The 14534-nt window shown below is 42.6% G+C and overlaps 1 protein-coding gene across 3 annotated transcripts in view; it reads right to left on the minus strand.

Annotated features, from left to right (window-relative positions):
• Positions 1-328: 328 nt before the first annotated feature.
• Positions 329-14534, minus strand: part of LOC106598314 (RNA-binding Raly-like protein) — a 74114-nt gene continuing 59908 nt past the window's right edge. The window contains exons 3-9 of one of the 3 annotated variants that reach the window (XM_082973261.1): positions 5011-5089; positions 4572-4619; positions 4243-4451; positions 3792-3905; positions 3556-3689; positions 3127-3164; positions 329-704 (exon numbers count right to left, since the gene is read on the minus strand). In XM_082973261.1, the coding sequence (XP_082829387.1) occupies positions 3132-3164; positions 3556-3689; positions 3792-3905; positions 4243-4451; positions 4572-4619; positions 5011-5089 (617 nt within the window). In that variant the 3' untranslated portion in view covers positions 329-704; positions 3127-3131. Of the gene's footprint in view, positions 705-3110; positions 3165-3555; positions 3693-3791; positions 3906-4242; positions 4452-4571; positions 4620-5010; positions 5090-14534 lie in introns of all 3 variants that reach the window. The other 2 variants (XM_014189371.3, XM_082973260.1) reach the window with 2 other exon arrangements.

Raw genomic sequence — 14534 nt, forward strand, 5'->3', positions numbered from 1 at the left:
TTTTTTTTTTTTTTTTTTTTTTTATCTTTCGATTTATTAGGACATGTAAACACCTTAAACGGCGTTCCAGCGGTGTATTTGATATGCACATTTTCTAGCACCAGCCAAGCGAGCCTCCCTCTTAAGCACAAGTGAAGTGAGTTCGGAACTACTGAATGTATGCGTAGTAGAAGTAGTTTTCAAATACAAACTTTATATGTCCAAACTCAGAATCAAATATTCTTACTAGAAAATGTTTTTTGATTGCCGATTTTCGGCATTGATCAGAGTGCCATCAGGTAGCCTGATTTCATATGTGTCCGTGTAAACAGGATTATTAGAGAAATCGTTCCTCTTGCAAAGCATGTAAACGTTTTAATTGAACTATTATATTAATCCGACTATCCACAATAATCACATTATTGTGTGCATGTAAGTCACACTCAATGAGAGCAATTCTTTTTCACACCCTGCATTAACTCATTTCTTAGATGACTAGAATAAAATACAGTCGTCTGGTACATGTATTGTATGAAATGAAAGTACAACATTGTAGTACCGCATCAATACGCACACAGTGTTGTGTCTTGATGGGCAAACAAGCACACTGGTCCATGAGTCTTTCTCTCTGAGAGTCTTTTCCTTTTTTCCATTGATTTGTCATTCAGGTCCTGATGTTCTCTATTGATTCTTCAAACCACCAATGAGGCTTTATTTTTACCTCCCTGTGAACAAGAAGCATAACCACACACAATAAGATGAATTATATTAATTGTGAACCTTATTGTCATGATCAGTAAAAGCCAAAACAATATTAATTATTATTGTCATCGTCAACATCCTCATCCTAATCAACAGTATGGAAAAGCAATGGTTGAAACTAGGTTCTTCAGAATAGGGAGAACCTTAGAATGGGAGTTTTCCCCAATATTATATAAAAAAAATCTCTGCTCTCTGCCCCCTAAAAATATTAGATAAATCAGGGGACATTTCAATGTGAACCAGCAGATGGAAAGGGGGAGGGAGAGAGTGTCTTTTTGACATGCTCAACAGACATCAGAGATAACTGCTGAAAAACAGCCATTTTACTGTTATAGACACCAAAAATGACAGGCAATTTAGAAAAACTGTGAATTAAACTAGAAGATAATGATTGCCTATTTGGGTTCTTCTCAACTTGAAATAAAGACAAGTAAAACACAGCATTTGTTATGGAGCAAATTCCTAGCCTGGTACCAGATCAGTTTTCCTAGCCTGGTACCAGATCAGTTTTCCTAGCCTGGTACCAGATCAGTTTTCCTAGCCTGGTACCAGATCAGTTTTCCTAGCCTGGTACCAGATCAGTTTTCCTAGCCTGGTACCAGATCAGTTTTCCTAGCCTGGTACCAGATCAGTTTTCCTAGCCTGGTACCAGATCAGTTTTCCTAGCCTGGTACCAGATCTGTTTTCCTAGCCTGGTACCAGATCTGTTTTCCTAGCCTGGTACCAGATCTGTTTTCCTAGCCTGGTACCAGATCTGTTTTCCTAGCCTGGTACCAGATCAGTTTTCCTAGCCTGGTACCAGATCTCTTTTCCTAGCCTGGTACCAGATCTCTTTTCCTAGCCTGGTACCAGATCTCTTTTCCTAGCCTGGTACCAGATCTCTTTTCCTAGCCTGGTACCAGATCTGTTTTCCTAGCCTGGTACCAGATCTGTTTTCCTAGCCTGGTACCAGATCTGTTTTCCTAGCCTGGTACCAGATCTGTTTTCCTAGCCTGGTACCAGATCTGTTTGTGCTCTTGCAAGACAGACCATAGGAGTTGTCAAGACAACACAAACAGATCTGGGACCAGGCTAATCCCTGCATTCTATGAACTAATCATATTAAGTCAAACGAGTTGTGGATCTACAGCATAGGTGGCCATTCTTAGCCGCAGTGAGCCTGTGTCGGTGCAGGCTTTTGTGCCAACCAAGCCATAACAAACTCGATTTTAAAAGTCTTGACAGAAGACTATGATTTGCTGATCATTGCTATCAGGTGTCTTACTGCTTGGTAGTGATGGGTTGTTGGTGAACGAACAGATCTTTTTAGTGAACCTCAGGAACCGAATTGCATCTGTAAAAGAGCCGCTCATTTGGCTCTCTGAGTAAAGACTTGCCAAAGTGCCAAAATTAAGTATTTTTACATGTCCCTCCATGCACCCGCTGTGACTTCTAGGAAGATTTTAACCCACTTAACCCCAAAATGTCAAGTTTTCACCATCATTGTGAAGCCCTAGTTATTTTGTTGCTTTTACAAGTCATTTCTGAAGATTATTATTTATTTACTGTGATTTCATTTACATCTGTTCCTCATTTTAAAGTCAACTCTGTTATGTGAACTGAACTCTCATTTTAATATAGTGAAATTATTCCTTTTTCAATATTTTTTTTCTAAAGAAATAGACATCATATTGTAAAAGCAGGTGAGCTGGTCCTACTCTTTTTGGCCATTTTTCTGGTGTTTTGTGGTGGAAAACTGAGCGGGTTGAGCATAACACGCTAACCATAGAACAATGTGTTTTTTTTATTTATTTTTAGCTTGCATTCAATTGCCCCTCCCTGTTTCACACAATAAGCTTCCATTCCCCCCATCAGACATGGTTATATGGCTGATTTTAAAATGAAATCGTCAACCCTGTAGTAAACGTTTTTATTTAACCTCTTGAGATGGAAACATTTTTTATTAAGTCTTTATGACAGAATGTAAACATTTTTGTGAAATGTACATGTATTTAAATTTGCACCAAGTTTACTCTTCTCAAAAGGCACTGAATTGGTGGAACGGTCCTACTATTGCTTTATGAGCTACAGACAATGATTATCTGTAGGTAAGTTGTAAAAACATTCCCTGAAGATGGTGATTCCTGAGTCACTGCAGGAACAACAGGTAGTCGGGGGGGAAAAAAGCCTCATTCTGGTCCACGCTCAATTTTTGCAATGTGCTATTTTTAATCCAAATAGACGGCTCATTTAGGTGAGCGGAGCCAAAAGATCTGGAATGCCGTCACTACCGCTTGGCTGGAACAAAAGCCTACACCCACTGGCCCTTACAGTGACACTTATAATAAACACTTCTAATTAACACGTTTAAATTGAACCAAACATGTCACCTGAGTGATAACTGACCTCTCTCAATTGTCAATGTCTGATAAGTGGTTTTCTATCTGAAAAGAAGAAAACAACACAGTAAGCAGTGATACTGTTTTAACCATTCAGCATTCAGGATTAGACTCACCCATTGTATATTGTTTAACAACACACAGTGGCTTACTCATAATGCTGCTTAGGTATCATCCACATAGGGCTCTGGGCAAAAGTAGTGCCCTACATAGGGAATAGGGTGTCATTTGACCCCATTCAGCCTTCAGATGTACGATGACAGACTAACCTCTAACTTGACATTTAAAAAAAATTCTGTAGTTCTGTCGTTGAGCTGTTCTTGTCTAATGATGTTCTGTATCATGTCATGTTGACCCCAGGAAGAGTAGCTGCTGCTTTTGCAACAGCTAATGTGGATCCTAATAAAATACCTAAAATACCCCTTGGCCTCCTCACCATATCGTTAGTGCCTTCATCGTCAAAGACATCCTCGTTGGCTTCGTCTGTCATCTCTCCCGCCTCCATGTCTCCGGAGAGGTCCGCTGTCTTGGCACGGAGACACTTATACACTCCTCCCTGTTTCCTCTGGGCTGCTGGGGGAAGGGGGGGATGAGAGAGAGAGAAGATGAGGTCAGGTTAGAGGTTTGTCTGACACTCACACAACAGGACACACATAGTCTGAACACGCTTACCTGCCTCTGTGCAATGCTGTCTCTCAATCCTCTCCAGACGCCCCAGTAGAGAGTCGATTTTGGTCTTGATCTGGGACAGCTCCCGTTTGATGGTTACCAACTGGTCGGTCTTTACTGGGAATATACAAAAACAGAGACAAATTATGTTTTTTGAAAAGAATATGCTTCTTAACTGTGACTTCACCAAAACAGTTCTGTCAAAGAGTAGGAGACAGAGCAGTGCAGAAGTAGGAGAGAGGGGAGGATAGAGATAGAGGTGAGAACGGAAGGAGAGGGGAGGACAAAGAAAGGAGAGGGGAGGAGAGAGGTGAGAACGGAGGGAGAGGGGAGGACAAAGAAAGGAGAGGGGAGGACAGAGGAGCCGAAGACAGCGATAGGACAGAGAGAGGGGAGGATAGAGGGAGAAAGAGTAGGACAGAGGCAGGCAGAGTGACTAGAGTATTAGACATACGCATAGGTCCTGCAGCTGAAGACCCAGAAGTGAGAGGTAGAGGCGAGGACGGAGGAAGAGGTCTGGAAGAAGAAAAGGAGTCGGAGCAGGTCCTGACCGGCAAGGAAGATTTGATTCTCCGCAGGGACGGGACCACGACACGAGAGCGTTTGGCAGGTATCGGCGATCGGATGGGGGGCTCCACCACGCGTCCATGATACTCAAATAATCTGGGGAGACGAGGAAAGGAGAGGGGCAAAAGTTTTAAGAAGTAATTAAATAGGTAAAGTGGAGTACATTGTTTTCCAAAGAAAATACTAGAATGGAACAGATCAGAATGATTTCCATACCTGCTGTAGAAATCCTCTCTGTAATAGTCGTAGTCAAACTCATAGCCACTGTAAAGACAGAAATAGAGATGTACATACAATATGCCACTGATACACTGACAAAACAATACAAGGGATGTTGATCAGTCCCTGGTATGGTTGGATGACACTGATTTTGTCCCTACTCAAGGGCTAGTATTAATGTAAGTGGGTTTTAGTGTAAGTGGTTTTATAAATGAAAGTGGGTTTTTAGTGTAAGTGGTTTATTAATGTAAGTGGTTTTAATGAAAGTGGTCTTCCAAGAAGGAAGTGGCCATAGCTTGTCGCTCTCTGGCACAAAAAAAAGGTTTGAGAAACGGTCCTTTAGCCAACTCTATTTATAGAGTAGTACAGAGTGTTTCTACGGTTGTCCTGCTCACAGAATGACAATCTATTTCTATGGTCATGCTATGACCCTGACCTGTAGAGAGAGGAGAGGGGCCTCTTGGAGCCCACCACCTTTGGCCTGTAGGGTCTCGGCTCTCCCGCCATGTTGATGTCTGGAACACAAACACAGCAGCTTCAGGATCACTTTCTGAACACCTCACACAGACCACACACACTTTTAGGATCCATGGCCAACTGTCAGCTAATAACTTTAACTTCTAACTCTATTCATAATGTGTACCAGTCTGGTTTTAGACCTGGACATAACACCGTTTCAGCAGCTGCACTTGTGTTAAATTGCTTAGATGATAAGAAATCATTGTGCTGCCCTATTTATAGATCTTTCCAAGGTCTTTCGCACTGTTACACACTCATTCAAAGGTTGACTGAAATCAGGCTTATTGCAAGTGGTCAGACAGGACACAATGTGTGATTTTTGATGGTGTCAAGTCTAAGACCTGTAGCTAGCTAGCTAGCTAGCTAAACAATAAACCATAATCCCAACTCATGATGTTACTACCCTGCATGAATCTGCAGGTAGCTAACCAACCAGATCCAATGTTAGTTAACATTAGGCTATAACTAGCAAGGCAAATGGTTCTGAGATACGAATAATATTACTACACAGATCATACAGTTAACTTTAGCTAGCTGACCTAACAGCAGTCAAGCACCCAAGCCAGCTGGCTAATGTTGGCTAGCTTGCTAGCTACTTCCAGACACAAATGAGAGAACAGCTCACTGACCATTTTACTCGCCCTATTGAAATGGATACTTGCATAGTGGATTATTTTGTTAAACAATGAACCATAATCACAATTTATTGACGTTAGTACCCTGCATGAATCTGCAGGTAGCTAACCAACTAGATGGTTGGCTAACCAATGTTAGCTAACCAACCAGCTAGAACTAGCAAAGCAAATGGCTCTGAGATATGAATAACTAGCTAGCTAACAGTACACTATAACTTGAAATGAAAAAGATTGTCAAAATTAGAAACGTGTAATATCTGAAAGTGTAGCTAGCTAGACTCTTTTCTGTATACGTGGAATGGACGCTTCTCCCTGTTATGGATGCCATGGTTGACCTTAGTTTGAAGATGTAATCCGGGGACAGGTGTTTTCTCCATCTCCTTAGCTATCATACTCTAATTCCACTGATTTCAAAACTCGGTCCTCTAGAAAGTGAAGAGCAGCACTTATGCAGTTCTACTACGCAATATACAGTGGCAAGAAAAAGTATGTGAACCCTTTGGAATTACTTGGATTTCTGCATAAATTGGTCATAAAATTGTATCTGATCTTCATCTAAGTCACAACAATAGACAAACACAGTCTGCTTAAACTAATAACACACAAACAATTTATGTTTTCATGTCTTTATTGACCACACTGTGTAAACATTCACAGTGCAGGGTGGGAAAAGTATGTGAACTCTTGGATTTAACCTCAACCAAACGTTTTCTGTTGTTGCAGATCAGACCTGCACAACGGTCAGGAGGAATTTTGAACCATTCATCTTTACAAAACTGTTTCAGTTCAGCAATATTCTTGGGATGTCTGGTGTGAACCGCTCTTTTGAAGTCACAGCATCTCAATCGGGTTGAGGTCAGGACTCTGACTGGGCCACTCCAGAAGGCGTATTGTTTTTCTGTGAAGCAATTCTGATGATTTACTTCTGTGTTTTGGGTCGTTGTCCTGTTGCATCACCTAACAGCAGTGGCTTCTTCCGGGGTGTCCTCCCATGAACACCATTTTGGTTTAGTGTTTTACGTATCGTAGCCTCGTCAACATAGTTGTTAGCATGTTCCAGAGATTTAGCTGACACTCTAGGATTCTTCTTCACCTCATTGAGCATTCTGTGCTGTGCTCTTGCAGTCATCTTTGCAGGACGGCCACTCCTAGGGAGAGTAGCAACAGTGCTGAACTTTCTCCATTTATATACAATTTGTCTTACCATGGACTGATGAACGTCAAGGCTTTTAGAGATACTTTTGTAACCCTTTCCAGCTTTATGCAAGTCAACAATTAATCTTAGGTCTTCTGAGATCTCTTTTGTTTCGAGCTATGGTTCACATCAGGTAATGCTTCTTGTGAAAGCAAACTCCAATTGTGTTTTTTTTTATAGGGCAGGGCAACTCTAAACAACATCTCCAATCTCATCTCATTGATTGGACTCCAGGTTAGCTGACTCCTGACTCCAGTTATCTTTTGGAGAAGTCATTAGCCGAGGGCAGGTATTCCCAAACTGGGGTACGGAAAATAAAAATGTGATTCACATTTTCAAACAGTCAATTTATATTTTCCAACGAGGCTATTCATTTGGGTGAGTTTTTTTTTCTTCTATAAATATCTGGGGTTTTGGATTGACAAGAATTTAATATTTAAAAAACACTGATGAACTAGTTAAAAAGCTAAGATTTAAAGCGGGCTTCTTTTCTAGAAATAGATCTTGCCTCTCCCGAAACAGCAGCAAGCAGATTGTACAGTCAACTTCCCTACCAGTTCTGACTCAATTTACTAGAATGCAGCATCCATTTCTCCTAAACCTTTGGATGCCGTCTACCGTGGCGCCCTTCGCTTTATCACAGGTGACAGTTTTAATACTCATCAAAGCGTCCTGTATCAAAAGCTTGGCTGGTCCTCATTAAAATCCCGTAGATCTCTTGCTTTCTCCCTTTTTGTTTACAAAGCCCTACTACACACTCTTCCCGACTTACCTAACTTCTTTATTGAAGTATAAAGACATGAGTTACCAAACCAGTTCACGGGGTTAGTTAAATTCCTCGGGTCTCCACTGAATTAGGTAAATCCGCATTTAAGTTTTAATGCGTCTCACTGCTGGAACAATTTGCAGAACTCATTACAATTGGATGTTCTGGTGCCTCTCTGGCAGTTTAGGGTGTTGATTGAAGACCTAGCAGCTGAGGAATGTAACTGTTTTGTATCGATTGCCGTTTTGTTTTACATTGTATTGGTTGTCGTATTGTTGTGATCAGGACACCCTGGTATCAATGGGTTTTCCCTGAATAAATACAGAGTAGTACAACAGATAAGGAAACATCTGCACACACTGACAGCACTGACTCACACCTCATCCCTGTCCCATTCAGAGTGGCAGAACACTGGTCGGGGGCTGAGATGATATCAGTGTTGAAGCGTCTGTCTGTCTGCTCAATCCTATGAGCCCTGAGGGTCTCTCAAGGTAATAATATAGACAGGCACAAGCACGTAGACACAGCAAACACACACACACACAGCTACATCAGAGACAGCTACAGTGGATCACACAGTGCCTTTCTTACATTCATACTCATGTGAGGGTCTTGATGAACAACTCATCCATTCCATAAAAGACACTCTCCCCTGGAATCCTGCTGAGGTCACTAATGATAGAGTGGCACTCAACAGAGTACGCTCTCCCCTGGAATCCTGCTGAGGTCACTAATGATAGAGTGGCACTCAACAGAGTACGCTCTCCCCTGGAATCCTGCTGAGGTCACTAATGATAAGAGTGGGACTCTAAGTGAACACTGTGCCGTTCAGCCAGGGAACACACAGTACTGTGATTGATGTCATTATACTAATCATATAATTGTGTGCTTTGGGGTTGTGTAAGAGAGTGCGTGCATATGGTGAGAGACAGAGTGTGTGTGTGTGTGTGTGTGTGTGTGTGTGTGTGTGTGTGTGAGAGAGAGAGAGTACATGTGGGTGTGTGTGTGTGTGTGTGTGTGTGCGCGCAAGACAAGGTACACACACATGAATGTGTTGCTAAGCAATGACCACGACTTAAGAACATGCATATAAATACAATTTGAACTCTGACCTTTTACAATGTTCTATTTTGGCTAAAAGGATATCAAAGGACATCTGAAGTGCCAAACCATCCCCATTTAGCAGAATGTACACCATTAGCATTGCTACATTAACTTGTACTCTCTTCAAACCATTCTTATCCCTGTCCACAGGCCTTGATGGAGGGAACAGCCTGTGTTTTAGAGACCATCAAAGCTGCTGCTGAGGGCTCTCAGTCACTTGGTCTATGCCTCCCTTTTAGGAAACTACAGTATGGTACCTCTATTGGACTAGCTATGTCCTCTTGCCTACGTACAATAAAGTATAGTTGAGTGAGTGAACAGCAGGTTGTGTTCATGATAAGAGTTTTTTGAGAGTTTCGATGCGCCTTGAATTTGAATGTGTGAGAGACCTCTCATGTTGTTGGTAACAGATACCGTTAGATAATAACTGTGCTTTTAAAGTCTGGATGTCTGGGAGAGCCAAGTATGAGTTATCTTTGTTTAAGGGCATGGATGTCATGGTTGTCATAGGATGAAGGAGCGGACCAAAGCGCAGCGTGTGTATCGTTCCACATTTTCTTTATTAAACTGTGAAACTATGCAATACATACAAAATAAACTGAATGAACAAAAACAACAAACCGTGACGAAGAGTTACAACATACACTTACTCAAAATCAATCTCCCACAAACCCAGGTGGGAAAAACACCTACTTAAGTATGATCTCCAATTAGAGACAACGATGACCAGCTGCCTCTAATTGGAGATCATCCCAAACAAAGCCCAAAATAGAAATACAAAACTAGAACGTAACATAGAAAATCTAAACTAGAAAACCCCCCTGTCACGCCCTGACCTACTCTACCATAGATAATAACAGCTTTCTATGGCCAGGACGTGACAGTACCCCGCCCCCAAAGGTGCGGACTCCGAATGCACCTAAAAAAAATGGAGGGTTAGGGTGGGTGACTAATGTCTATGGCGGCTCTGGTGCAGTACGAAGAACCTTCTCATCCCGCGGATCCTCCAGCAGAGGAGGCGGCTCCGGTGCGTAACCACCGCTCCGCCTGCTGATCCCTCCGCTTTTGTGTCACCGGACCCTGGATCATCGCCGAAGGACCTGGACCGCTGCAGGCTCCTTGGCCGCGGGCCGTCACTGCAGTCTCCGGGCTGTGGATCACCGCTGGAGGCTCCGGGCCGTGGATCACCGCTGGAGGCTCCGGGCCATGGATCATCACTGGAGGCTTCGGACCGTGGATCATCACTGGAGGCTTCTTACATGGAGCCGGAACAGGTCTCACCGGACTAGGGAATGTCGCTGGAGGCTTCTTACGTGGAGCCGGAACAGGTCTCACCGGACTGGGGGACGTTGCCGGAATCTCTGGACTGGGAAGGCGCACTGGAGGCCTGATGCATGGGGCTGACACAGGTGGTGCTAGACTGGTAACACGCACCTCAGGGCGAGTGCGAGGAGCAGGAACTGGGCGTACCAGGCTGGATAGACTCACTGGAGGCCGGGTACGTGGAGCAGGCACAGGATATACTGGGCCATGGAGGCGCACTGGAGGTCCCGAGCGTAGAGCTAGCACAACCCGTCCTGGCTGGATGCTTACTTTCGCCCGGCAAATGCGGGGCGCTGGCACTGGACGCACAGGGCTGTGAATACGCACTGGCGACACAGTGCGCAGAGCCGCCACAGGATATCCTGGACCGAGAAAGCGAACTGGAGACCAGGAGCGCTGAGCTGGCACCACCCTTCCTGGCTGAATGCTCAACCTAGCTCGGCGAATGCGGGGCGCGGGCACAGATCGCACCGGGCTATGAATGCGCACTGGCGACACAGTGCGCATCACCGCATAACACGGTGCTTGCTTAGTCACTCGCTCCAAACGGTAAGCACGGGGAGTTGGCTCAGGTCTCCACCCTGACTCTGCCAATCTCCCCGTGTGCCCCCCCAAAAAAGATTTGGGGGGCTGCCTCTCGCACTTGCCTCGTGGTTGGTATAGTGCCTCATAATATCGCCGCTCCGCTTTCGCTGCCTCAATCTCCTCTTTAGGACGGCGATACTCCCCAGCCTGCCTCCAGGGTGCTTTCCCGTCCAGTATCTCCTCCACGTCCACTGGTCCATTCCATGCTGCTTGATCTTATTGTGGTGGGAGATTCTGTCACGGTTGTCGTAGGATGAAGGAGCGGACCAAAGCGCAGCGTGTGTATCGTTCCACATTTTCTTTATTAAACTGTGAAACTATGCAATACATACAAAATAAACTGAATGAACAAAAACAACAAACCGTGACGAAGAGTTACAACATACACTTACTCAAAATCAATCTCCCACAAACCCAGGAAGGAAAAACACCTACTTAAGTATGATCTCCAATTAGAGACAACGATGACCAGCTGCCTCTAATTGGAGATCATCCCAAACAAAGCCCAAAATAGAAATACAAAACTAGAACGTAACAACATAGAAAATCTAAACTAGAAAAAAAACCTGTCACGCCCTGACCTACTCTACCATAGATAATAACAGCTTTATATGGCCAGGACGTGACAATGGCTGATATCTATGGCTCAGTATATGGCTCTATCATGCAGGAGACTGGCAAAATGGAACTTCTTTTTTGTGATCAAATGTTTTTATTGTTTTTGGTAAACAGAATGGATGTTTGTTTTTTTTATTTTTTTTTTATTTACTATTTGATATTCTACAAGTGTATCCATCGGCGCTCCCTACCAGTCTATTCTCCATATAGCTAATAGGGATGAGCAAACTTGTTTTTCCACAGACAAACTTGGCACAGAGGTTTGGCACCTCATACCAGCCAGAAAGAGCCTCTCCTACAATCTTAGAAAAAAAGGGTTCCAAAAGGGTTCTTCAACACTCCCCGTAGTGGAACACTTTTTGGTTCCAGGTAAAAACCTTTTTTAGTTCCAGGTAGAACCATTTGGGGTTCCATGTAGAACCCTGTGTGGAAAGGGTTCTATATGGAACCCAAAACGGTTCTACTTAGAACCAAATGGGTTCTACCTGGAACCAACAAGGTTCTCCAATAGGGACCGCGAAGATCCATTTTAGTTTCTAGAAAGCACTTTTGTTTCTAAGAGTGTATAGCCCCCCCTGATGCTGAGCCAAGACGGGCGCGTTGTAGAGCATTGCACTAGATAGCCAACAATGCGCATTTTACCCGATGTTTGCGGAGATCGCATTCCCAATAAACGCTGTGCATGTCGGCTGTAAAGTGTAAATCGCCTTTAAAGGTCAAATGCTATGCGTTTGTCGATAACATGCCTTGGATTGACTAGATAAAATAACTTTGACTTCAAGCTAAGGCTTCTTTTCCTAGTATCCATACTAAATTAATGCTCCTCTATGGATTTAGTGACCTATAGATACCAGGTCAAAAGGCCCCTGGCTTTGCACAATATGACTCTATAGTCAACACTGTAACTGCAATCCGATCGCCCTTTTTCGACGATGCACCATTAAAAGGTCATCTCCGATTGAGCTGACATATGCATCGTTTACCATGAATGTGGTCTTCGCGAACGCAGGAATATTGCCTTTTAAAGCCGCATTGTCGACAGCGCTATACAGATTGAATCCCTGCCTTAGGCTGCCCACTACCTTGACATTTTAAAGCATATTATGGCATTTCAACTCAAAAACACTCAACTTCAAAAATAATCCACTCAATAGAACTCTCTATACTATAACTGCAAGTAGGCTTCCAAGGCATTATCAAAGGCATATGATGACATTCCAAAACACTCCTTACATCAGTGTTTCACAAACTAGGGGTCGCGACTCCACATGGGAAATTCAGATAAAATAAATATGTCGGTAACCTCCGGTAGCCGCTAGATGTGGTTTTAATAAACAGAGTGGTTTCTGGTTTCTTCCTACAAATGTGGCTCGGTTTAAGTTACAAAATATTATGACCTCATCACTGAAAGATAAGACTCTCAGGAACACGTATGTCTTCTGCTTCCCTCTACAATGCCCACAAGGACTCATTAGAACAGAGTGGACAAGACCAGGCACTAAATCAGACTGGGGGGAAAATATCATCAATGTTATTCTTTTCAACACAGAAGCTCATACAACATTATTGCCTGATGATCGTCTGAACTTCCCAATACCTTTCTGATGCATACTTTCTTTAGATGGAAATACTGTCAGACTGATTTGTAACAGACTGTCATAGCCCCAATTAAAAAAGTAAACATTGGCCGTTGATTACATCATTTTCTTCACATGGATATCAAAATGGGATCGCGGGTCAGAAAGGTTTGGGAACCCCTGCCTTACGTACATACACAATCCTTGTTATCTCATTTGCTATTACTGTTGACTTGCTGTTGTCTCCACTTCAGTTCTCTTTGGAATCAACTACCTGAGGTACTCACTTTAATGATTTAAATTAGTGACTGGGGCAATACTCTGTCTGTCCACTTAGAGGAGGTCCATCCCTTTCATACTAGCCTTGAATGTGTTTTTCTGAGGACTTTCTCATGGAGGAAGCAGGGAGCTAATCAATAAGTAATTTGGTGAAGGTTTATATATGAGAGAGACTACTCTTCTACCTGTTGCATCTGTCTCATCCTCATACACAACACACGCATCTGTCTCATCCTCATACACAAAACACACGCATCTGTCTCATCCTCATACACAAAACACACGCATCTGTCTCATCCTCATACACAAAACACACACATCTCTCATCCTCATACAAAACACACGCATCTGTCTCATCCTCATACACAACACACATCTGTCTCATCCTCATACACAACACACGCATCTGTCTCATCCTCATACACAACACACACATCTGTCTCATCTTCATACACAACACACATCTTCATAGTAATTTGCTGTAGGGTTGGTTGGTAAAAAAATTATATATATATATATATATGTTTTTTCTTATATATATATATATATATATATATATATATATATATAGAAGCCTAATGTGAGAAGCGCAAATTGTACTGTACATAATGTAATACTGTAAATACAAGAATGATGTAATTAATACATCTTTACATAGAAACATGACTAACTACTCACATCTTTACATAGAAACATGACTAACTACTCACATCTGTACATAGAAACATGACTAACTACTCACATCTTTACATAGAAACATGACTAACTACTCACATCTGTACATAGAAACATGACTAACTACTCACATCTTTACATAGAAACATGACTAACTACTCACATCTTTACATAGAAACATGACTAACTACTCACATCTTTGATTGCGGCGTCTGCCCTTATTATACATTGCCATGACGAACTGGAAACGGTTTCATGGAAGTAGAGATGCTCTATTCTAGTCGGAGTCCCAAAAATGGACTGCCGACAGTACTAGGCAGGACTCACAGTGCCTCCCTGGACTGTACCATGGCACAGCCGATCCGGGGGGGGGACTACAGCATCACACACACTCACACACACACAGTCTGAGTGGATTAATCAATGGACACATGACAATCAATATACACAATGTAATATGGGGAAAAATGCACCAAATTATTTCGTAATCTTCAACATACTGTAGAAATGCTACCAAAAAGAATTTACTGAAACTTGTTACAAATGACGGAGTCCACCATGATTCACCAAGTAATATTTTGAAAGAGGAAACAAAGTACTTTAAGGATATGTTTTCATTTCAGTCTCCATCTCCACTAATCAAAGTTAATTGTAAGGATGTTTTTTCTATTAATAATGTAAAAT

Source organism: Salmo salar, chromosome 03 (genome assembly GCF_965601325.2).
Source record: "Salmo salar chromosome 03, fSalSal1, whole genome shotgun sequence".
NCBI lineage: Eukaryota > Metazoa > Chordata > Actinopteri > Salmoniformes > Salmonidae > Salmo > Salmo salar.